This window comes from Plecotus auritus (genome assembly GCF_963455305.1).
Source record: "Plecotus auritus genome assembly, chromosome: 6".
NCBI lineage: Eukaryota > Metazoa > Chordata > Mammalia > Chiroptera > Vespertilionidae > Plecotus > Plecotus auritus.
Window position 1 is genome coordinate 84154461 of NC_137773.1, and position 26175 is coordinate 84180635.

At 51.4% G+C, this 26175-nt stretch overlaps 1 protein-coding gene across 1 annotated transcript; it reads left to right on the plus strand.

The window, feature by feature from the left end:
- Window positions 1–3783: 3783 nt before the first annotated feature.
- On the plus strand, window positions 3784–25797 carry GNA15 (G protein subunit alpha 15). Its single transcript, XM_080673321.1, has 7 exons — window positions 3784–4349; window positions 11144–11328; window positions 15509–15663; window positions 16556–16684; window positions 19685–19814; window positions 20971–21124; window positions 24878–25797. Exons 1-7 carry the CDS (start codon window positions 4205–4207, stop codon window positions 25102–25104), a joined length of 1125 nt encoding a protein of 374 aa, XP_080529447.1. The 5' UTR covers window positions 3784–4204; the 3' UTR covers window positions 25105–25797.
- The last annotated feature ends 378 nt before the right edge of the window (window positions 25798–26175 follow it).

Below are 26175 nucleotides of genomic sequence, written 5' to 3' on the forward strand. Positions count from 1 at the left end.
ACTGGGACTGAGCCCACAACCCGGGCATGGGCCCTTTACCAGAATCGAACCTGGGACCCTTCAGTCCACAGGCCGATGCTCTATCCACTGAGCAAAACTGGCTAGGGCTATATTCATGTTTTATGCTTTTCTGTGTGTGTGTGTTTCAAACATGCACACAAGCCCAGCTGTTGTGGCTCAGTGGTTGAGTGTCAACCTATGAACCAGGAGGACATGGTTTGATTCCTGGTCAGGGAACATGACCAGGTTGTGGGCTCGATCCCCAGTGTGAGGTATGCAGGAGGCAACCGATCAATTATTCTCTCATTATTGATGTTTCTATCTCTCTCTCTCCCTCTCCCTCTCCCTTCCTCCTAAAAAACAAAAACAACCGACCCCCCCAAAAAACATGCACACAAGCTCACCCCAGTACCCCCTGATGAACTAATATGTGACAAATGTCCCCTGCCCAGCGCCTGCCTGTGGAAGGAACCAGTTTGCCTTTTGGGGAATTGAAGGGAGATTTGTCTGAAACTGGAGAAATTCAGAGAGGCCCAGCCCAGCAGGGAACGAGGGAGCCGGTGGTTTTCTGAGGTCAGGGAGACGCGCAAGGTGTGAGGCCGGGGCCGGGCACCCGGTCCTGCTGCTGGGAATGGGCAGTGGGCAGCTGCCCGGAGAACGTGGCCCTCGGATGCTGGGCTGCTCCACACTTCCGTCCGCTCTCTGGTCTGTGACTCAGCCCGGCCTTCCGCTGCCAAGCTGGTTATTTCTGTTCTGTGCCGTCCTCCAGCTCTGTGCAACCCAGACTGATTCTGCTTTTCTTCCCCGGCCTGGCAGTGGGAGTCACCTGACCTCCGGGCCAGCCAGTGGGGGGATGGGGGGTAGCACAGTGCCTGCCTGCCCCGTGACCTGACAGGTGGGGTGGAGTGGGGGGGCCATCCAGCAGGGAGTGTGGTGCGGGTGGGGGGTGGTAACACAGTGCCTGCCTGCCCCCGTGACCTGACAGGTGGGGGTGGAGTGGAGTGGGGGGGGGCATCCAGCAGGGAGTGTGGTGGGGGTGGGGGTAACACAGTGCCTGCCTGCCCCAGTCTCCTGACTGGGGTGGAGTAGGGGGGGGGCCATCCAGCAGAGAGTGTGATGCGGGTGGAGGGTAGCACAGTGCCTGCCTGCCTGCCCAGCCTCCTGACTGGGGTGGGGTGGGGGCCTTATGAAACTTCCCATCTGCCGTTCATTATGATTCAACAGCAAAGAAAACCGCACCTTCTCCACGGTTGGGACTGCGGGGAGGGGCAGCAGTCGCTGCTGTGTGACCTCAGGACTCACCCTCTCTGAGCCTTGACAGCACCACCTGTGAAGGGTCCAGAGGCCCCTGAACTATGCGTATCTCCAGGGCAGTGGTGTTCCAGAACTTTCCAGAACTTTCAAGAACCTCTCAAAAGGGATTCTGCCCCCCAGAAACAGCCAAGATCTGCTGGATTGGGACAAATTGCGGTCCCCGCTTTGCTGCGAGTCAGGAAGCGGCCCTATGTCGTCACCCTGAGTCCTCTCCTCCTTCGAGGGGCCTCAGCCGAGGGCGTCAGGGCCGGGCCCTGCCCAGCGGGCTGCACCGCCAGACCTCCTGTGCCCAGGCTGCTGACCATCGGCTCCTTCTGGTGTCACATGCGGCCTGGTCCGTGTGACCTTCCCTGACTCCCTGTGTAAAGCATAGCTCAAGCCCCTAACATCCCCCAGCCCCCGGCCCCACTTTATTTTCTGCTCAGAATGTATTGCCATCCAACAGGCTTGAATATTTGTTCGAAATGTCTTTCCTGCCCTTGCCGGTGGCTCAGTCGGTCGGAGTGTCGTCCAGGACGCCGAAAGGCTGCAGGTTCGATTCCCAGTCGGGGCACACACTTAGGCTGCAGGTTTGATCCCTGGTCCAGTCGGGGCTTGTGCGGGAGGCAACCAACAGATGTTTCTTTCTTTCTCTTTCTAAAAAAAAGAAAAAAGGGTCTTTCCTTACTTGTCTCTAACTAGAATGTTCGGCAGAGGGGTCAGGGATTTTGTCATTTTGTTTTCGGCAGCACCTAGAATGCCTGGCACACAGTAGGTGCTCACTCAGTGTTTGCCAGAATGATGAATGGCTCTCCTCAAAGCTGCCTGGTTCGTGTTTAGACCTTGAGGCCCATGGGCAAGAGCCTGCTTGGCGGGCCCTGTCTTGTCCCATCATGATCTGTGCCTCCGTGTACTAGGTGTACCGGTTAATAATGCGGATTTTTTTCAATAGATCGAGTTACATATATGTTGATATATATGCAATTTGATATGTATGCCATTTTGTTGTATTGACAGCAAGCTTCAAAACTTCATACGTCAAATTTGCTGAAAGTGTTAACATCATAGATATATTTTTAAAATGCCTAATTTCGTGCCAAAAAAAAGAGCATTTGTGGGAAGTTTTATTTTTATTTATTTTATTTATTTTTTCTCTTCCCCTTTTAAAGCTTCATAGAGAGGCTTGGCCACATTTGTGGGAAGTTTTAATTCATTACTTTATTTGGAAGAAAAGTGCTGCTGAAAGTTATCGTATACTTTGGGAAGCTTATGGTGAACATGCTCCATCTCAAGATATTTGTGAACACTGGTTTAAATGCTTTAAAAGTGATGATTTCGATGTGAAAGACAAAGAACGTCCAGGTCAACTGAAAAAGTTTGAAGTCCAATAATTACAAGCATTATTGGATGAAGATGCATGTCAAACTAAAAAAAACAACTTGCAGAAAGATTAAACGTTGCTCAGCAAACAATTTCCGATCGTTGACAAGCAATGGGAAAGATTGTAAAGGAAGGAAAATGGGTGCCACATCAACTGAATGAAAGACAAATGGAAAACCGCAAAGTCATCAGTAAAATGTTGCTTCAATGGCACGAAAGTCTTTTTTGCATCGAATTGTGACTGGCAATGAAAAGTGGATTTATTTTGAGAATCCCAAACGCACAAAATCATGGGTTGATCCAGGTCAACCATCAATATCGACTTCGAGGCCAAATTGCTTTGGAAAGAAGACCATGCTCTGTGTTTGGTGGGATCAGGAAGGTGTGGTGTAGTATTAGCTTCTGAAACCAGGTGAAACCGTTAATACTGATTGCTACCGACAACAAATAATCAATTTGAACCACACTTTGATGGTAAAATGACCAGAATGGGCCAGAAGACACAGCAAAGTAATTTTGCTTCATAATGACGCATCATCACACACTTCAAAACCAGTTAAAGACACGTTAAAAGATCTTGCCTGGGAAGTATTAACCCACCCGCTGTATTCACCAGACCTTGCTCCTTCAGATGACCGCTTGTTCCCATCGATGGCACACGCACTTTCTGAGCAGCACTTCAAAACGTACGAAGAAGTGGAAAATTGGGTCTCTGAATGGTTTGCCTCAAAACAAGAAAAGTTCTAGTGGGACGGTATCCACAAATTACCTGAAAGATGGGGGAAATGTGTAGCTAGCGATGGACATTACTTTGAATAAAGCACTTTTGAGGTTTCTCTTGAAATTATCGTAATTATCGTGTTTTCTTTGATTATAAAATCTGCATTATTTACCAGTGCACCTGGTACTCTGCCGTGTAACTCTGGGGCAATGTGCACGTGAAACAAGCCTGCACAGGCAAGCTCTTCAAACAGCAGGTGCCGCCCTGCCTTGTGGTCGGGCTTCGGAGTCCGGCTCCTCATTGGCTCAGAGCGGGCTTGCAGGGCTGGGCCTGCGGATAGGCTAGGGCGGGGTCAGGGGCCCAGGAAGGATGGAGTCCACCCCTTCTCCAGAATGAGGAAGGAGGGTCCAGACAACTGCTGGGACCCAGACTGCTTGGAGCCCTTCCCCGAGCCGCCCTGCCCTCCCCAGGGGCACCCACCTCTCCTTGCTGCCACAGTCAACCTGTTAGGCCGGGCTGGGCAGGTCTGGAGATGGGCGGGGAGCCCTGAGCCTCCGCACCCCTTCTCCTGCTCCTCCTCCTCCCCCACTGCCCTGTGCCCGGCACTCAGGCCTCTCTGAGCTGGGCTGCCTGGGTGCCTGAGGCCAGGAAACCGGGGTGGGGGGGGGCCCAGGGGGGTGACCCCCAAGAAGAGGGCAGCCGCTTCACGCTTGGCTGCCGGGAGCCCTTCCTGGAGCCGTCAGGGTGGGGGGTGCCCTCCCCCAGGGGGCCGGGGCCATGTTGCCTTGCGCCTTCTGAGGCCCCGGCATCATGGCCCGGTCGCTGACCTGGCACTGCTGCCCCTGGTGCCTGACGGAGGACGAGAAGACGGCCGCCCGGATTGACCAGGAGATCAACAAGATCCTCCTGGAACAGAAGAAGCGGGACCGAGGGGAGCTGAAGCTGCTGCTTCTGGGTGAGTCCAGGGCCTGGCGAGTGGGCAGAGGGAAGAGGGCTGGAGGAAAGGGTCCTGGCCTTCGGGATGGGAGGACCTGGGAACCCATTTGCCAGATGGGAAAACTGAGGCACAGGGAACCCCAGTTCCTTGTCCAAACATGGGCCCAACCATCTTGCGGAGCATCTGCAAGAACGGAGGTGGCCCCTCGGGATGGCCTGGTGGGGCCGGCCCCAGCCTGGCAGGCCCGGCTCCAGCCTGGCAGGCCCAGCACGCCCTACTGGCTCTGTGTCATGAGAAGGGAGCCATGAGCTCAGGCCTGCGCCCGCCCAGGCCAGTGAACCCTGGCCTCTCCCTCTATCTCCGTCCCCCACGGCCCCCCAGTTCCTCTCTCCCTGCCACATCACCAGCGGGAAGGGCTTGACCCCGGCTCTGCAGGTTTACTAGCATGAGTTTTGTGGGCAGAGCGTTGCCACCTCGTTGTGATTGATTGTTCATCCACACAATAAAGATATATTAAGTAACTCCTGAAGACACAGCAGCAAAAGATATGGGAGTTGTCGCTGCCTCCATGGATCTCATCTTCTGATGAGGGAGAGACATTAAGCCCATAAACTAAGAAGCAGATAAAATAGTTCCCAGCAGCTAGAAGACGGAGGAGGAAAATTAAGCCAGACGAGGGAGTAGGGGTGACTGGAAAGGCAGTAGATTGTGACCGCTGAAACCTCAAGTCTTGTGGTGTCCACTCCCCTGACCACTTTGCCCTGTGTCTGGCCCCAGGGATGCGGGCATTGGAGGGTCTCCCAGGCCTCCCTGAACTCTGGGTGGGGCTGGGGAAGGTCCTGAAGTCACAGCCGCCTGGCCCGGGACAGAGAGGCTGTAGTCACCTGTCTTCCCTTGCTCGTGGGAAGCCCTGAGGACTGGAGAGAGGAGAGAGAGTGGAGCACTGGACCCCTAGGAATTACACCTTAACTGAGGGCCTTCCGACTTCTCACATTGCTCTCTCTTGCTCAACTACTTACCTCCCGGCCCCATTCATTTCTCCAAGAAGATCTCACATGGCATAAAACTCAAACTCTGGCCCCCCCCCTTGACCTCTCCAGCCCCAGCTTTGTCTACTGGCCATAATATTGCAGATGCAGCCACCTGGCTTCTTTGCTCTTCATTAAATATTTTCTGTTTTCCTTAAACGTTTGGTAAAATCATCCATGAGCTGTCTGAGCCTAAAACGTTTTTAATTAAGAATTTAATTGCTTTAATAGCGATTTCTATTTTATTTCCTTCCTAGATAGGCTATCATTATATTAATAATAGAGGTGGTATGTTAAGATATTATTTATTATTTTTAATAAATAGGGCCATTTAAGCTATCTATTCTTGAGTAAGCTTTGGTTATTGGTGTCTTTCAAAGAACTTGTTGATTTCTTTAAAATTGTTAAATTTATGGGCATAACATGGTTTATAACATTCCCTTATCATCCTTTTTGTGTGTGTAGGCTCCAAAGTGATGCCCTTCTTTAATTCTTTTGTTTGTTTGTTTGTTAATCCTCATTTGAGGATATTTTTTCATTGATTTTTAGAAAGAGTGGAAGGGATGGAGAGATAGAGAGAGAGAAACATCGAAGTGAGAGAGACACATAGAGTGGTTGCCTCCTGCACACACCCCAACCGGGGGGGGGGGGGGGGGATGGGATTTAGCTTGCAACCGAGGTATGTGCCCTTGACCGGAATAGAACTTGGGACCCTTCTGTCTGCAGGCCGACGCTCTATCTACTGAGCCAAACTGGCGAGGGCCCTTCTTTAATTCTTTGTTTTTAGTCCTTTTTCATGTCTAGGGCTTTAACCAATGTCAGTGATCTTTCCTTGTACATTTCAAGTTCATTTATCTGAACCCCAGGACCTTTGCTCTTGCTGTTCTTCCTGCCAAGAGCTCTCAGGGTCACCCAAGCCTTTGCATGGCTGGCATTCTCACTCAAGGAAGGTCCCAGCTCAACTCTTACCTCCTCAGAGAAGTTTTCCCTGAATGCTGTGGCTACACAGACAGCCTCGTCCCTCTCCGTCCTCGGCTTGACTTTTCACTCACTGACACTCTTCAGTGTTTCCTTGTTTATGGGCTGCCTTCTCCAGTTATAGAGCAAGCAGTGCGAGAGTGGGGACCATGTCTGTCTTATTCACTCCTGTACCCCCAGCAACTAGCCCAGAAGGACAATGAATCTGACATATAGTAGATGCCTAGTGCATGCTTTATAAATGAGCGAACAACTGAATGAATGAGTCAATCAATCCTGATTCAGGGGCAATTTTCCCCAGAGCTATACCATATCTTCCTGGAGTTGGGAAGGTCCCTTGCCCAACACCGCTCTGACCACTGCTCAGCCAGTCCCAAATCAGGACGCCCCTTCTGCTGGTGTGGGGAAGGGGGCGGGGAGAGGAGGCTGTGTGTGTCCCCAAGCACTGATGGTTGCCCTGTGGACAGCCCTGTGCCCTGGTTCGATCACCCCATCCCTGCCCTGAAGCCACCTCCACACCTCCCTCCCTTCTTGAAAAAAAGTTATTTTTTCCTGAAGGTTGGCTGATCCTTTTGAGGATGAAGGCCAAGGGGCTAGAGGGTGGGAGGGGAAGATTGTTTGTCCATGACAGGAAGTGATCACCATGTTGGGGAGGGGAACAGTCAGAATGAAGCCAGCTCTGTCCATAACCCCAGATGGGGAAACCAAGGGCCAGAGAGGTGAAGGGACTTTCCCAAGGTCACACAGCCAGGATCAGAACCTAGAATTCCAGTTCCAAGTCCGTGTGTTTGACTGCCCTGTGAACGTGCCTCAGGAGAGCAAAGCCACAGAACCCCAGTGACAGACAGGGAAACCGAGGCCCAGGAACGTGGCAGCATTGGTCTGGGTCAGTGGCCAGTCTGAGCCAGAACTGAACGTAGAAGCTGAGCCACCTGCCCCCCACTCCCTGCTGCCCGATTGGCTCCTGTACCCCCAGGAACCCCATTTCCCAGGGCGGGGGAGTCTGGGACTGTCATCCCTCTGACAGGAGCCACATGCTATCTCATGATGCCCTGGAGCTTGGCCCACTCCTCCGGGCATCTGCTGGCTTCCACTTCCTCATCCATCCCAGGAGGAAGTATCACTTCCCGTCTGGGCTGCAAGGCCCTGCCAGATGGATGCAGCTGCCCCACAACCCCCTGCCCCATGTGGGGCTTTCCTGAGGCAGACCAGGAGTTGGGGGCTGGAGACCTTCCAGGGCCCTTTGTGGCTTCAGGACTGGCATGGGCTGCCAACAGGGGTTTCCAGCCGTGGAGTTCTTCAGAATTCAGGTTGTGATCCATCATGAGTCACAAAATCCATGTTGTGGGTGGAGCCCAGAAGTTTTTTTTCTTTAATAAAACAGAGGAGATGAGAAGGAAGAAAAAAATCAGTGCGTTGCAGTATTGTTAACGGTTGCTTCTGGAGACCTTGGTTCTCTATGCTTTGAGTGGAGGGCCGAGGTCTGAGAGTTGGAAGGCAACCGAGAGGTCAGAGGCTGCAGTCCCGGCCACAGGCCCCTGCCCTCTCCGGCAGCACCCAGAGGCGCCGTCCAGGTTGTGAGTGTCTGTAGAAAGGTCACGCTAACAGATATGTTGATGTTACCTGACCTCTCGGGCTGGCCACGTCCCATTCTGTAGGTGAAGGACCCACAGGGCTTGACTTTCGTCCTGTGCTTCCCCACGAGCTGTGTGACCCTGGGGAAGGCAGGTCCCCTCTCTGAGCCCCATGTCTCCTCTGTAAATGGAGAAACAGCAGGAATCTTACGAGGACTGACCGAGGACACGCAGAGTGCCTTGCCCCTGTCCTGGCAGATGCCAAGAATGAAGTCATGCTCACTGTGACGATGAAGAGGATGCCGATGGTTGTTGTTATTGTCTTCATTTAGGCAGCACGTTTGGAGCTTCTGGTGTGATCATTTGAAAGCCCGTGAGCTCTGGACTCAGACAGAACTGGGTTTGACTCAAGGCAGTCCCCTCAGTACATCTGGGATTCATCTTCCCTACCTTGGGGTCAAGCCATGGCCAGTGTTCTCAATGGTTAGAGCACCCACCCACGTCCCGAGGGTTCGAGGGTTCGAGGACCGGTCAAGGGGATGTACCTGCGTTGCAGATTTGATCACTGCCCAGATCGGGGGTGCCTGTGGGAGGCCACCAATTGATGTGTCTGTCTTAAATCGATGTTTCTCTTTTTCTTTGTCTCTCTTTCCCCCCTCCCCCTTTTCCTTCCACTCTCTCTACAAATCTATGGGGGAAATATCCTCGGGTGAGGATTAACAGCCAAGAAAGTGAGGCTCAGGTGAGATGGTGCTTCATGCCCTCAGCTCTCAGGACTCCGCTGCTGCTGCCATCCCCTGATGCCGAACTTCTGCAGCCTGGAGATTTCCCCAGGTTTCTCAATGGGAAGCGAGGCTGGGGGTTTCTATCGCTGACTGCGACGTTCAGATGTTTCACTTCTGGAATATTTAGTGAGCTTGACATGTCCTCTTCCTAAAATTCAAGGAATTCCAGAATCTGAGACCCGTGGCCCCACCTTGGAGAGCCTCAGATTAGGGACTGGTGGGACCTGTGAGGTGCTTTGGAGTGATTTTTTTAAGAAAACTTTTTATTTGGGAATAATTTTAGATCTACAGAAAAGTTGTAAAGATAGTACACAGAGGTGCCCTCTACTCTAAGCAGCTTCCCCTCACATTCAGCTCTTACAGATCCGCAGCGCCATCTTTTTTCCTTCTTAGCTTGTTTTAAAATGCATTCAGATTTCTAGAACAGTTGTGCCTGGCTTCTTCTTTTTTCTTTTTAATGTATTGATTTTAGAGAGAGAGGGGAAGGAGGGAGAGAGAAACATTGATTTGTTGTTCCACTTACTTATGCATTCATTGGTTGCTTTTTGTACGTGGCCTGACCGGGGATTGAACCTGCAACCTTGGACAATCCTGGTGATGCTCCAACCAACGGAGCTAGCTGGCCAGGACTGTAAATGTTAACATCTGACCACATTTCCTTTATTCTTCTCCCCCAAATATATGCACATGTATATGCTACATGTAAGTGTATGTACACATATGATTTATTGAATGCATGATTACAGCTGCAATTTCTTTACTATATAGTTAATAGATACATAGTCATTTTTTCTGAACTGTTTGTAACTTGCAGACCTGGAGCCTTTTTACCCCTAAAGACTCCAGTGGATTTGAATCTCACTGCAAAGCAAAGACTCCCCAGGACCATGAACAAAAGCTGTCGATGAGCATGGGCAATGCTGTCAGCAGGGCGCTCCTGGCTCACAGCTGCCAGCTTTCCCACTTTCCCCACTCATGTCCTATATGGCAACACAGCAGCGTCTCTTTTTCTTAGACCTCGATTCCAGTGGACTTATAACACCTGGTGCCACCTCAGACCTGCCCTTGTCACCCTCAGATGTGCTGGGGGTGGGCAGGGACAGGATACCCCCTGGGGGCTGATGCAAGGCAGCACCCTCCTTCTCCTCGCTTCCCACACTCTCCACCCTCCTCCCTGCCCACCCCCTTCTGCTCCCATTTCCTCTTTCTTGGCTCCACCAGGCCACCCCTTCCCTTTTTGCTGCTTTTCCAGTTCCTCCTGCTGCAGTCCCCCCTTTAGTCCCTGGAAAGCCCCATACCTGTGCCCCCCATGAGCCAGGCAGGTTGACCAGATATTGGAGGAGCCTTCCAGGCTTGCACCTCCTACCTGGCTATCACACCCATTTTACAGACAGAAAACAGAGGCACGGAGAGAGAGAGAGGTTCTGGAGCTCAGACAGCAGGGAGCTGAGCCCTGGTCTTGGAGCTTCTGGTCCAGGGCCCTTGAAGATTCCAGAATTGATATCACAAACCCAGGGCTGGCTTTGTGTGGGAACAGCCTGGGCAGTCCCCCAGTGCCCTCACTCAGAAGGGTCCTGTGGTTTTCCTCTTGCACTTGGCCCTGTCGGTTCTGCAGCTGGCCCTGCAAGGGCCCCTCTCCCCCTCCTGGTTCATCAGCAAGGCTAGGACTGTTGATTCTGTCTCCCAAATATCTCACAAATATGTCCCCTTCTCACCAGCTCCTGGATCCACCCCATCACAGTGCCTCTCTGCCCTGGTACCCCACAGTCTGTCCTCCCCCACAGCAGCCATCAGAGGGAGCATATGAGCACCTGAGTCATGTCCCGTCCCTCTGTCCACAGCCCTCCAGGGCTCCCACCTCCCTGGGGTAAAACCCAAGTCCTCCCTCAAGGCCCTGCATGACCTGCCCTGTCCCTTCCCTCTGTCACCTCCTCCCTTCCCTCCCCTCCAGCCACACAGGGCCTCCTCGTTGTCTGTGGTCTATAGGGAGAAAACAGCCATAGACTATTCAAACACAAATGGGTGTGGTCGTGTGCCAATAAAACTTTATTGCTGGACACTGAAACCTGAATTTCATATAATTTTCACATGATATGAAACAATTTTCTTTTGATTCCATTCAAGGTAAAAACCAGAACCATAAAAAGTATCAAAAACAGAAAAAAACATACAAACTGTAAAAACTCGCCAGCTGTGCACAAACAGGCTGTGTCTGGATGTGGCCCAAGGGCCGCACCTGGCATACCCTCCTGGGAGCCCCTTACACTGAACTCGTTTCATGCTCACACTGAAAGTGCATGCAGGGCCTGTCGAGATCCATGTGTGCAGGTGGGAGACTGAGGCAGGGGGCGGTGCACGCTCACCAAGGTCACAGAGTGTGGCCTTGGCCCAGGGCGTGGGAACACAGGAAGCCCGGGTTGAGACTGAGCGATGGTGCGCATCCACAGGCCCAGGTGAGAGCGGGAAGAGCACGTTTATCAAGCAGATGCGCATCATCCATGGGGCTGGCTACTCGGAGGAGGACCGCAAGGGCTTCCGGCCGCTTGTCTACCAGAACATCTTCGCGTCCATGCGGGCCATGATCGAGGCCATGGACCAGCTGCAGATCCCCTTCAGCAGGCCTGAGAGCAAGGTGAGTGACGTGGGTGCCACGCGGGGTCGGGGGGCGGGTTCCTTAGGTCCCCCAGGCCCTGTTAACAATACCCCCTCCAGGGGTTTCTTGAGATCCTGCCCTGCCTTCCAGGCAGCTCCACCTCACCACGCTCCCCCTCACGTGTCCCCCATGCATCCCCAGAGCTCCATCCTTGGACCCCTTGGGCGCGGGAATCCTGAATCAATGCCTGTTCCCCTGTGGAAATATTAATACAAAGGACTGATTACTGCAGGAAAAGGCTGCTGTACAATTCATGCATCACATCACCTTTTTAAGAACATACACATTATTTTATTGTGTTAAGAACACTCAACATGAGATCTACCCTCTCAAATTTTAAGTGCACGGTCCGGTATTAACTGGAGGAAGGATGGGCTGCAGAGCTCTAGAACAATCCATCCTACCTGGGGGAAACTCTGCCTTGCCATCCTACCTGAATAGCAACTCCACCTGGCCCCTCGCCAAGCCCATCTCCTCTGTTCCCTTGAGTTGGCCTATTCTGGATGCCTCCTGTAATGGGGTCGTGTAGTATTTTTCTTTTATGACTGGCTTGCCTCACTTAACATGAGGTCCTCAAAGTTTATCCACGTTGATAACTATTGTAGAATTTCCTTATTTTATTTTAAAAATATTTTTATTGATTTCAGATAGGGAGAGAGAGAAACATCAATGATGAGAGAGAATCATTGATGGGCTGCCTCCTGCATGCTCCCTACTGAGGACTGAGCCCTGACTGCAAATCAAACCATGACCTCCTGGTTCCTAGGTCGATGCTCAACCACTGAGCCACAGCAGCCAGGCTTTTATTTTATTTTTCAATTACAGTTTTTTTAAAAATATATTTTTATTGATTTTTTTACAGAGAGGAAGGGAGAGGGATAGAGTGTTAGAAACATCGATGAGAGAGAAACATCGATCAGCTGCCTCCTGCACACTCCCCACCGGGTATGTGCCCGCAACCAAGGTACATGCCCTTGACCAGAATCGAACCTGGGACCCCTGAGTCCGCAGGCCGATGCTCTATCCACTGAGCCAAACCGGTTAGGGCTCAATTACAGTTTACATTCAATATTATTTTGTATTAGTTTTAGATATACAGAATAGTGGTTAGATGACCATATACTTTGCAAGAATTTCCTTTTTCCTTTTTTTAAAAATATAGTTTTATTGATTTCAGAGAGGAAGGGAAAGGGATAGAGAGATAGAAACATCAATGATGAGAATTATTGATTGGCTGCCTCCTGCATGCCTCCTACTGGGGATTGAGCCCGCAACCCGGGCATATGCCCTTGACCGGAATGGAACCTGGGACCCTCTGTCCACTGAGCTAAACCAGCTAGGGCAAGAATTTCCTTCTTTTTAAAGACTGAATACTATTCCACTTATGGACCACATTTTCTTATCCATTCACCTGTTTTTTTCCCTACATTTTGGCTATTGAGAATAGTGCTACAATGAACATGGGAGTGCTCATATCTTTTCGAGATCTGCTTTCCATTTTTTTGGATAAACACTGAGAAGTAGAATTGCTGGATCCTATGGTGATTCTATTTTTAAATTTTTGAGGAACCTCCATACTGTTTTCCATAGTGGCCACATATTTTGCATTCCTACCACAGTGCACAGGGTTCCAATTTCCCCACATCCTCACCAACACTTGCTGTTCTTGGTGTGTTTGGTTTTCATCATGGCCATCCTAACAGGTGTGAGGTCACATCACCTTTCTAAACCTGAAAGCACCTGGTTTGTGACTATGAGGTGGCCCAAGGACTTTGGAAGAGGGACTGGAGGCCTGTGGTTCCTACCACACAGGGCTGATGTGAGAATGTGACAAATTAAATGTGCTGAAAGCTCTCAAAACAGTGCCTGGGATGTAGTATGGGCTCGGTAGTGTTAGTGGGTGATATGATTATTGAATCCTCACAATAACCCCTTTCAGCGAGTATCCCATTTTATAGATGAGACAGAGGCTCCCCCTAAGGATAACTCTTGTCTCATCTTTCATCACCATATATGAGTTGCCTATTTTTTAAATTCTCAAATTTTCTGGAATGATCTTTTCTGTCTGGCTTCTGGTGCCGTATATCTGTGATTCCTTTATCTTTTGGGGGCCAAGGACAATTTATTTGTCCATCCTAATGTTGGTGACATTTGGGTCATTTGCATATTCCTGTTGGGTATCTAACTAGAATCAACGTGTAGAAGACACTGTTTTCCAAGTAACTGTAGCAATTCTCACGCCCACCAGCAGAGCTCCGGTGCTCCCTGTCCTCGCAACACTTCATGTTGTCTGTCACTTCATTTAAGCCATTCTGGTGGGTGCTTGGTGGCATTTCATTGTGGTTTTTGTTTTTGTTTTAAATATATTTTTATTGGTTTCAGAGAGGAAGGGAGAGAGAGATAGAAACATCTATGATGAGAGATGACCATAGATAGGCTGCCTCTCGCACGCCCCATGCTGGGAATCGGAGCCTGCAACCCAAGCTTGTGGCCTGACCAGGAATTGAACCATGACCTCCTGGTTCATAGGTTGATGCCTAACCACTGAGCCACGCCCGCTGGGCTCATTGTGGTTTTGATTTCCTTTGCTCTGATTAATAATGAGCTTGTGCACCTTTTCATATGTTTGTTGGACACTTGGATATTCTTTTTTTGTGATGCAACTGTTTAAATCTTTGGCCTATTTTTTTCCCACTTAAAGAAAAATACAGTTCCTTGGTTTTTTTCTTTACTGACTTATAGCAAATTCTTTGTATATTCTGGATATAAGCACTTTCTTACTTTCACATCTATTGTTAGATTATTCCTAGGTATTTGCTATCTCTTGATGCTAATATAAATGTGATTTAAATTTTTAAAATTTTCCACTAGTTAGTGGTTAGTATATAGACACATATCTTATTTTCATTTATTGATCTTTCTTTTGGGGACCCTGTTAAGTTCACTTGTTTATTCTAATAGTTTATCTACTGACTATTTTGGATTTTCTACCTATAGTCGTGTCATCTGTGCATAACCACAGTGTAATTTCTTCCATTCCAAACCTGACCTTTTATTTTTTTTTCATGTGTTAATTAGAAATGGCATGAGTGGGCACCACTGTCTCATTCCCAGTCTCCTGTGTTTTAAGAGTGAAGGACCCATATTCACTTCCTGCAAAGCACATTAAGGACAATTCAGGGCCTTCACTGAATACAAATTTTACTCTGAATTTTTAGAAGGATGTGTCTCTTAATTTTTACTTTTAAAATTCTTAATCATTTTTTTTTAACTTTGAAGTTAATATACTTTTAGGCTGTGTATTAGTTTGCTCAGGCTGCCATAACAAAGTGCCACAGTCTGGGGAGCTTAGACAACAGAAATTTGTTTTTTCACAATTCTGGAGGCTGGACGTCTGAGATCAAGGTGTCGGCGGGGCTTGTTTCTCCTAAGGCTTCTCTCCTTGGCTGGCAGATGGCTTCTTCTCTCTGTGTCCTCACATGGTTGTCCTTATTCTTTTCCTATGAGGACACCAGTCATATATTAGATCAGGACCCACCCTAATGACCTCATTTTAACTGGATCACCTCTGTAAAGACCCCCATCTCCAAATACAGTCACATCCTGAGGTCCTCGAGGTTGGGGCTTAAACTTATGAATTTGTGGAGGACATGGGTGGTGGACAAACCCCAGCCATAACAGGCCGCAAACCGTCTAATTGATCCTATACAGGGATTATTCTCAACCCCCCAGGCCTTACCCGGTGCCCATCCCTGGGGCTGTCATGTGCCCTACCTCAGTGTGAGACCTGGGCAAGTTGCTTCTCATGCCTCAGTAGCCTAATCTGTAAACTGGGGGACATCTGTAGGGACCTGTCTCCTGGGAGTCAAGGAACCAATGCGTGTGAGAAAGGGGGTGCCCCGCCGTTAGGAGGCCTCCGTGCACTCGGGCCATGGTCCTCTGGAACTCGTCTCTCTGCTGCCCCTGGTACTGGGGCAGGCACTTTGCCTCCATGCTCCCTCTGTGGGTAAATGCGTGAAGGAGCACATCAGGGGAGACAAAGGCGGTGGGAATGTGCAGGGTGCGCATGGACAGGAAGGAGAAGCAGCCGAGAAAGGAGGGGAAGGGCCTTGCTGGGATGCCAGGAGGCTGCTCTGACCTGCCTCGCCCTTCCCTCCAGAACCATGCCAGCCTGGTCATGAGCCAGGACCCCTACAAAGTGACCACTTTTGAGAAGCGCTACGCGGTGGCCATGCAGTGGCTGTGGAGTGACGGTGGCATCCGGGCCTGCTACGAGCGCCGGCGCGAGTTCCACCTGCTTGACTCAGCAGTGTAGTGAGTCTGGGGTCACCGTGGTGGGTGCGGGGTGCAGGGTGCGGGGTTGGGGGTGAGTTGGGCACAGCTGCAGGTTTGAGATGCAGCCAGCAGAGACCCCGTGCCAGGATTGCACCTGTACAGAGGGGGTCCCAGGTGGCCGACTCCCACCCTGGGGACTGGCTGTTGGGCATCAGCTGGCTGTGGGATGGTTGACATTGTTCCTGGGGTGAGGTTGTTTTGGGATGACATTGTCTCTGGAGTGACCCTGTTTTTGGGGTGATGTCATTTGTGGGGTGACACAGCGCCTAGGGTGAATCTGCCCCAGGTGACACCATTTCTGGGGTGACACTGCTCATTATCACATGGTGATACTGTCCTGGGCATGATGCTGGATGCCCAGGGTGGTTTGCTCCCAGGCCATCACTGTTTTGGGGACCATGCCATTCCTGGTGACAGCCCCCAAGGTGACACCCCTCTGCAGTGCTGCTGTTCTTTTTTTTTTTTTTTTTTTAAATATATTTTATTGATTTTTTACAGAGAGGAAGGGAGAGGGATAGAGAGTTAGAAACATCAATGAGACATGGATCAGCTGCCTCTTGCACACCCCCTACTGGGGATATGCCAGCAACCAAGGTACATGTCCTTGACCGGAATCCAACCTGGGACCCTTCAGTCGACAGGTTGACGCTCTATCCACTGAGCCACACCGGTCAGGGCAGTGCTGCTGTTCCTGAGGTCACATCATCCTTGGGGTCACGCTGCTTCAGGGGTCACGCTGCTTCTCCCAGGGCTCCCATGGCCTCTGGTTGCTGCTCCTCTCCCCTAGCCGGGTCCTCACTGGGCGCTGGGTGGAGGGTCTGAGAAGCCAAGGAAGTCTGCAGGGCCAGGCTCAGGGCTTCTTGCTCCCCAGCTACCTGTCGCACCTGGAGCGCATCACCGAGGAGGGCTACATCCCCACCGCCCAGGATGTGCTGCGCAGCCGTATGCCCACCACCGGCATCAACGAGTACTGCTTCTCCGTGCAGAAAACCAACCTGCGGTGAGTGCATGGCCTGCTGGGCAGGGAGTGCTTCCTGGAGGAGGGGCAAAGCAGCTGGGGCCCTGAGGGAGGAGTGGGCGTTTCCTAGACCCAGCCCTCCAGGGGCTTCCAGGTTGCAGGAGGCAGAATTGGACATAGACACCTCTAGCCCGCCACCACCCCCATACAGTCAGGACCGGGACCTGGAAGAGCCCAGAGTGAGGCACCAGAGCTCCAAGAGGGGAAATCTTCCTGGAGAAGGGGACACTGGTATTAGGGCATTGAAGGATGAGTAGGAGTTCACTAGTTCCGACCCTTGAAGGGCTGTTGTGCAGGAGAAGACAGAGACTGTGTGGTCAGAGCTGTGCCAGAGGGATGGATTTGGACTGGGAAGCTCAGAGGCTGATTTCTCTAGTGGTCAATAAGGGGGTGAGACTAGAAGTCCAAAGAGTCAGGAGGAGGCAGGAGCTATGGTCCAGGCAGGAAGGGTTAGTCATGGCCAGGGCAGTGGCCATGGGGATGGGAATGAGGGGATGGTGCAAGAAATGTTTCTGATGTAGAAGGGGCAGGGCTAGATGAGTGTGGGACTTAGAGCAGGGAGTTGAAAATGTCTCCCAGTTTTCCCATCAAGGTGACAGGGTAGGAGTTGGAGCCACCATGGTGGCAGCAGCAGGATGGGGGGTATTAGATAAGATGATAAAGTCCTTGGGGCACATAGAGTCTGAGGAGTCTAGGGCATCTGGGAGGTGACTGGGCACACACAGGCCTGAGCTGGAAGACAAGGTGTGGATGGACATGCAGCAACATGGCGTCGGGAGGGTGATGGCTAGTGTCAAAGGCCAAGGAGAGGTCAGGAAGAATACAGCAGGAGAAACAACTTCTGTGATGGGCAGTTAGAGCGTCATCAGTGACCTTAGCAAGCTCTGTGTCTGTGGGCTGATGACGGAGCTGTGGAGAGTACAGGGTGATGCCTGGAGACAGGGGTTGTGATCAACCCACGTGTGTTGACTCTCTCACTTCCTTGGACCACCCTCCCCCACCCCAAACATGCTGTTCTGGCCTCTGCATTAGTCCTTTCCTGGAAGGTTCATAATTTAGCTGTTTTCCATAGGTTTTGTCCACTAGATGGAGAGTCCCATACGGTTAGGGGCTGAGTTTCAGTCTCCTGCTTCATAGTGATGATCAGATCCAGATCAGAGTGGAAGTTGGTATATGTGGGAGGATGGCTAGAAAGATGGAAGGATGAATGTGCAGATGGATGGATGGATGTGTGGATGGATGGATGGATGGATGGATGGATGGATGGATGGATGTGTGGATGGATGGGTAGGTGAATTAATGGATGGATGGATAGATGGATAGATGGATGGATGGATGGATGGATGGATGGATGGATGGATGGATGGATAGATGTGTGGATGGATGGATGGATGGATGGATGGATGGATGGATGGATGGATGTGTGGATGGATGGGTAGGTGAATTAATGGATGGATGGATGGATGGATGTATGGATGGATGGATGGATGGATGGATGTGTGGATGGATGGATGGATGGATGTGTGGATGGATGGATGGATGTGTGGATGGATGAATGGATGGATGGATGGATGGATGGATGGATGGATGGATGTGTGGATGGATGGATGGATGGATGGATGGATGTGTGGATGGATGGATGGATGGATGGATGGATGGATGGATGGATGGATGGATGGATGGATGTGTGGATGGATGGATGGATGGATGGATGGATGGATGGATGGATGGATGTGTGGATGGATGGATGGATGGATGGATGGATGGATGGATGGATGGATGGATGTGTGGATGGATAGATGGATGGATGGATGTGTGGATGGATGGATGGATGGATGGATGGATGGATGTGTGGATGGATGGGTAGGTGAATTAATGGATGGGTGGATGGATGAATGGATGGATGGATGGATGGATGAGTAGATGGGTAGATAAATGAATAGATCAGTGAATATATGGATATGTAGTAGAGGTTGGATAGGTGGGTGGGTGGATAGATTATATATGGGTGGATGGATGGGTAAAGTTTAGGAGTGAAGGTAGCGGTTGGGGATGCTCACAGGGAAGGCTGGGCTGGGGAGGGGATTTTTTGAGTCTTGAGTATGTTCTTAAGCTAAGGAGAGATTAATCAGTGGAGTGAGGGTGCAGAGGAAACTAAGACTCTGAGATGGGAGGATGGCAAGAAGTGTACCCCACCTGACTCAGTCCCCAGAGCCCCACTCTCAATCGCTGCACCCACATCCCACTCCAGACATGGGGTCTTTAGGGGTCTGATGCATGAGAGGGGTTGGTCTCTGGCATTAGGAGCCACAGGCACCAGCCTCTTTCCCCTCCTGTGCAGCAGGGCAAGTCCCTTCTTGCTCTGAGGCTTCTGGCATTTCCTGTCGGCTGCCTGAGTAACGGCTGTATCCCCGGGGAAATGACGCAGGGCCTGTTATCAGTGACCCACATTTCTTAGAAGAGAGCACAGGAAGGCAGGAGAGCTCAGGCGTCTGTTGTGGAGTGTGGGGGTGGAGGCCCGGCCCTCGCCTTAGGCCACACACAGAGGGGATGGTGTTGGCCACTGGGCAGTCCCCTGGCCAGCCACAACACAGCATCCCCATCTCACTGATGGGAAAACGTGAGTTGTGCAGACGGTCTGCAGTTTCTCCTAGGCCAATCAGCCAGAACCAGGGCAGACTCCGGATGTGTCTGACCTGCTGGCCTCCCCCATAAGGGTAGTAATCAGACAACCCAGTGCAGTAGAAGTTCAGGAAAGTCCCCTCTCCTCTCTGTACCTCAGTTTCCTCATCTGTATAATGGGTGTAATGGGGGGTGGTTTGAAATGCAATAACACACAAGAGGTGTGGGCCCAGGGGCTAGGCCCTATTCTTGCTGCTCGTCATCTTGATCTTGGCATGTCTCAGACATGACTGGGGTATGGGGTGCCACGTTGTGGGGTCCTGATTAAGCCTGAGCTCTGAAAAGGGGCAATTCTGGTAGGATTGTTGATGTTGGGGGCCAGAGGTCAGAACGCAAGAAGTGGATCCACTGCTTTGAGAACGTGATCGCCCTCATCTACCTGGCCTCGCTGAGCGAATACGACCAGTGCCTAGAGGAGAACAACCAAGAGGTGAGGGGCCCCTGAGGACGCAGGGGCGCCATCTTCTCTGCTCTACTCCCACCTGCCCCCCCACCCCCAGGGACCCACAGCTGGGCAGGAAGCCCCGCACCACTCTCGAGTGGGCCTGTGTGTGTCTGGTGTGGCTTTGAGCCTCACCTTCCACTCTTTCGTGATCAGACCATTGAGCCCCAAGACTCAGATTCACAAGCATTCATGTTGCCAACAACACTCATATGTGGCACACACGCGTGCGCACACACACACGGATATTCATGTCCTGCATGTCCTGAGACATTGGCCCCCCAGAAGCACAACACAAACTGTCCTGGAAATGTTGTCACACTGCAGGGACAATGTCACACTTCTATTTAGAAATGCTGGTGAGGATCAATCTTCTTTTGTGACTGCTTCTCCCAATTAACATCCAGCATGATGGCGGGCGGGCACACTGTTATCTCTGACATGCGCACTTTCAGTGGCTCAAGTGTCACAGAGGCCGTTTGGGCATTTGAGAGGGAGATGCTATAATTTTGACTTGAATCGGACAGAACGAGTCTGAGGTCGTTCCGACATAGCTCTCACCACGTGGCCTGTCCTAGTTTGCTCGGGCGGCCGTAACAAATGACCACAAACCAGGAGGCTGAGACAACAGAAAAGTATTCTCTCCCGGTTCTGGAGGCAGAAGGCTGAGCTCACGGTGTCGGCAGGGCTGGTTCCGAGGCCAGGAGGGAGATCTGTCCCAGGCTCTCCCAGCTGCTGGTGACTCTGGCAATCTTTGGTATTCCTTGGCTTGTAGATGCATCAACCCACCTCTGCCTCCATCTTCACATAGCATCCTCCTTGTATGTGAGGCTGTGTCCAAACTCCCCCTTTTTATGGGGACATCAATCATTAGACTTAAAGCCACCCAATTCCAGTATGACCTCTTAGTGAATTACAGACCCTGCTTCCAAATAAGGTCACATTCTGAAGTTCCAGGTGGACATGAATTGGGGGGTTGGGCGGGGAAGGGCACTAGTCAAACCAGTCGAGGCACAAAACCATGTTGGGCACACATAGGCAGCCAGCCACACCTGCTCAGACCCATCCCCACGTAGAGGGAGGGCTCCTGTTTGGGCCGAGCTGGCTGGTCTGAGTGATGAACTGCCTGTGTCCCCCAACCCAGAACAGAATGAAGGAGAGTCTGGCCCTGTTTGGCACAATCCTGGAACTGCCCTGGTTCAAAAGCACATCTGTCATCCTCTTCCTCAACAAAACCGACATACTGGAGGAGAAGATCCCCACCTCCCACCTGGCTACCTACTTCCCCAGTTTCCAGGGTGAGTTCTAGAACCTTCTATACCATACCTCCCTCCCCCCCCAAAATAAAAATAAAAAAAGCAGCTCCCAAAGCAAGATGCTCGTCCAGGCCCTACTCCAGCCTGGAGTCAATGGAGTTTCCAGACCCAGATGCTTTCACTGCCCAACCTCTCTCTGTTCTCGGTTTTCCCATCTGTAGAATGGGGATAAAATAACAGATGCCTTCATACTCGATGTACTGGTAATTCCTTAAAGAAGAGAATTTTCAAAAGTCATATAGATGTTGTGAGGGAGGGTCTGCTGGATAGAGTTCATGGTCATAAAGCATACCCAAAAGGCATCAACAACTATTTCCAGAATCTTCTTAGATTTTTGACACTTTCTTTTTCTAACTTTCCTAGTCGTCTCATCTATACCTAATTGGATAGCATTTTTATTTTTAAATCTGACCTCTGAGCAAGTTTTTCCAACGCATACAACAGCTCAGTTTTCATAGGTACAGCAACCCTCTTTCAGGCGGTGCTTGCAGCTAATGGATTTGTGTAGTGTCTCATTAAGTGCATATCAAGCAGGAGGAATACAGCACGTTTGGGAACAAACCTTTGGTGCGACCCGAGGCACAAAGGGCCCCGGCCAACTAGAGTGGAGTGCAGTAAGCGTTGGGCGCCATGTAGGGTATCTGCCAGAGACGGAAGGTTTTGGTGAAACCAGGGAAGGGGTGTGTTAGCTAGATATTGGGCCACTGTGAGGGTAAAGGGAGCTGCTAGAAGTATCCCAGCTGAGTAGCAAATGCCCCCCAAAGTTAGGGGCTTAACCCAGCCATTTCACTTTGCTCACGATTAAGGGGGTCAGGAATTTGGGGAAGGTTGGGGCGGTTGTTCACCTGTGGTCCATGTGGCATCAGCTGGGGTGGCTGGGATTGGAGATGAACTTCTGAGGTGGCTTCTTGCACCATGTGTATGATGACTCTGTGATCCTCCACCTCTTCCTTCCTCCTTTTCCTCTCTCCGCCTCCCCCCTCCTCCTCCTTTTACTCTCTCTCCCCTTACCTCTCTATCTCTCTGTCTCTTTCTCCCCCTCCCCCTCCCCCTATCCAGTATCTTCTAATCCAGGGCTAGCTCGCAGCATGGCTGCCTCAGGATGGTCAGACTTCAGCCCAGGTGGAAGCCTCTGCTCATGACGTAGCCTAAGAAGTCCCAGGTGGTTACATCCGCCTTATTCTATTGGTCAATAAAATCACTCAGGTCAGCCCAGACTCAAACGGAGGCACAGTCTACATACTGATGGCCAAATGGCATGTGACTACAGGAGGGAAGGAAGCAATGACAGCCATCCTGGGGACAGCTATCTCTGTTTCCTTGGGCTGCTGTGACAAATGGCCACCGGCTGGGGGGCTGGAAACAACAGACATTTATTCCCGCACAAGCCAGGAAGCTGGAAGTCTGAAACTGTTGCTAGGACAGTGGCAGGCTCAGCTCCTTCAGGAGGCTCTGAGGGAGAATCTGTCCTAGGCCTCTCTCCTAGTTTCTGGTGGTTGCCTGCAGTCTTAGCATTTCTTGACTTATAATGCATCATTCCAATCTCTTCCTCCCTCGTCACATGGCCTTCTCTGTCTCTGGTTGTCTCTCCTCTTTTTTTTTTTTTTTTAATCCTCACCCGAGGACATTTTTCCATTGATTTTTATAGAGTGGAAGGGAGAGGGAAAGACAGAGAGAAAAATTGATGTGAAACACATAGATTGGTCGCCACCTGCACAAGCCCTGACCACGGCCTGGGCCAGGGAGCAGCCTGCAACCGAGGTATGTGCCCTAGACCAGAATCAAACCCAGGACCCTCAGTAGGGGGTCCGCAGGCTGACACTCTATCCACTGAGCCAAACCAGCTCTCGCCTCTTTTTATAAGAGCACAAGTCATTGAATTTAGGGTCCAACCTAGTTCAGTATCTCATTTCAACTTAACTCTTTACAGCTACAAAGACCCTATTTCCAAATCGGATCACATTCTGAAGTTCACAGTGGACATGGATTTGAGGGGACACTGTTCCCGCCAATACACAATCAGCCATGGTAGATGAAGCCCTTAGTTTGCGTGTACTAAGCTTTGGTGACATCACCATGGGTGGGACCCCCTGCCCTTGTCAGAGCCCATGTGGCCAACTCAGCCAGTCATACCCACAAGACTCAGAGTCTGGGCAACAGAGGTCAACTTATTCCAGGGTGGTGGCCTGGGCACCCCCATCACCCTTCTCAGATGAACAGCACTTGGAGAGTTTGAGAAGTAGACAGTTTTGAGGATTGTTTGCTTTCCTTCAGGTCAAAGGGAAACTCCACGACTCATCCTTTTCTCCCAGCCAAAGAGGCTGCAACACCCATATACTCAACTTACGGCTCTTGGCCCTTCTTTCCTGCTACTAAATACTCATGACAATAATGAACAATAACAATTAACACATCTAACACTGGTGGAAGCACTCTTATGTATTATTGACTTGTTTGGTCCTCATTAAAAAGCCCTGTGCAGCCTAGCTGGTTTTGCTCAGTGGGTAGAGCGTCAGCCTGTGGACTGAAGGGTCCCAGATTCGATTCCAGTCAAGGGCACATGCCCAGGTTGTGGGCTCGATCCCCAGTGAGGGGCGTGCAGGATGCAGCCGATCAATGATTCTCTCTCATCATTGATGTTTCTGTCTGTCTCTCCCTCTCCCTTCCTCTATGAAATAAATAAAAATATTTTTTTAAAAAAAGCCCTGTGCAGCCCTAGATGGTTTTGCCCAGTGGGTAGAGCATCAGCCTGCAGACTGAAAGGTCCCAGGTTCCATTCTGGTCACGGGCACAGGCCCGGGTTGCCGGCTTGATTCCCAGTGGGAGGCGTGAAGGAGGCAGCCAATCAATGATTCTCTCTCATCATTGATGTTTCTATCTCTCCCTCTCCCTTCCTCTCTGAAATCAATAAAAAAATATTTTTAAAAAACTCCTGTGCAGTAGGACTCCTTCATGGGGAAACTGAGGTACAGTCACTTGCTGGAAGTCATACAGCCAGTGAGTGACAGAGGCAAGATTCTAATCCAGGCCGTCTGGATTTGGAGATGGCAGGTTTTACCCACTATGCAACCTGCCTTTCTGAAAGAATGACAGCACACACCCCTGAAGCTTTCTGATTATTGAGCACAGGGCCCTGGGCATGATTGCTTTGAATCCTCACAACTCTGGGAGGCCTGGGGCTAGTCCTCATCCCAATTTTACAAACCAGGAAACTGAGGCTCACAAAGGTTATACTTATTAACATGTACCCAAACTAGTAAGTCACAGAGCCAGGCTTTGGGCCCTTAACTCACGTTGTGCTTTCAGTGAAGCAGCCCATGTGCCTCACCAGGGTGTCCATCCCTCCCCTTCTCCTGGCCTTGGTTTCCCCGGGTGCACCAGCCTCTGTCTCTGCAGCTCCGGTTCCCATCCCTTCAGCTCCAAGCCCAGTCAAGAGCATCTCTTCAACACAAATTCTGACCAGAGTCCCAGAGCTGAGCCTCATTGGTCCATCCCAGGTGCTGTGACCCCACCAACCCAATGTGGCCAATGGCTGGGCTGGAGTCATGTGACCTGCTTAGAAAGTCTAAAGAGGGCGTCCACCTGTTGGAACTGTAGTGGGTGCTCGCTGGGGTCCCTGCAGCCCTAAGTTGCCCATATCGGGAAGAGAGTTTCCAGAGTCCCCCTTGGTGTCAGTAGGGGGTCCCCGCCTGCCCCAGGAGCCTGTGTCCTGACGCCCTCACTCCTGCTCCCCAGGCCCGAAGCAGGACGCTGAGGCAGCCAAGAGGTTCATCCTGGACATGTACAGCGGCATGTACGCCGGCTGCGTGGACGCCGCTGATGGGGGCAGGAAGGGCTCGCGCTCCCGGCGCCTCTTCAGCCACTACACGTGCGCCACGGACACGCAGAACATCCGTAAAGTCTTCAAGGACGTGCGAGACTCGGTCCTGGCCCGCTACCTCGACGAGATCAACCTGCTGTGACCCAAGCCCCGCCTCCGGGGCTCGGACCAGCGCGGGGCTCGGACCAGCGCGGGGCTCGGACCAGCGCGGGGCTCGGACCAGCGCGTGGCCCTCAGGACCTGCGGGCGGGGTCGGCGCTCAGACAGCCCGGATGCCTCCCTAGTCGCTCCAGGCCCACGTGGCGGGAGGGCCACGAGTGAGGTGCGGAAAGCCAGTCGCTGCTGCTTCTCTGCCCGTTGCTAGGACAGCTCTTGACTCCTCGAAAAAGGAGCACAGTGGCCATCTGGGGTCCCAGGGTGGAGGGAAAGATGAAGAGCAGAGGACGGAAGACTCGGGATCCCCATTCCGGGTCTGTCCCCTCCTGGGTAGAAGTCCCGAACCCCCGGTGGGGAGGGGGGGATACACCCACTCAGGGATCGGGCAGTGGTCCTTCAGGCCCAGGAGCCGGACTCTGGCGCCCCTTAGTGGACAGGAGGTGGTATCTCCCAGTTTGAGGTTTTGGTAGCTCAGAGGCCTCCCTTTGTGGGGGAAGAGACCCCCGGAAAACGGTGTTCTGTTACGGTTTGCTGACGAGGGAAACTGAGGCTCACAGGTCTCCCCCTCTTACCTAGGCTGGGGCTGGGTGCGCTGCATCTTAAAGCCTGTATTTATTCCCTCATTTGCAGGGCCCCTTGTGAGTTGGACATTAAAGAAATGACATTCTGGAGACCTGTGATTTCTCAGGGGTGTCCTGTTTATCCCCCCGCAATCCCTTCTCAGGTCTCCTGTCCCACGTAGGGTAGAAACATGGAGAAGGAAGGAAAAGGGTTATACTTGTTCGCCCACTGTGCTGGGCACGGTATATAGAGCTGTCCAGGAAAGTGCACACTTTGAGCCAAGCGGTAGAGTCCAACCTCTCTTCCTGGAGTGGGGGCACATTTAAGCCCACCTATGTTGCTATTTACCCAAAATTCTAGCAGCAGCTTCTACCCATCTCTGATGAAGATGAAGATAATGGCTCTACTTATGCTAAATCATGGTGACCCACCATCCTCAGGAATGTCCCATGTAGCACAAGCCCTGTCATTCCCATTTTACAGATGAGAAAACTGA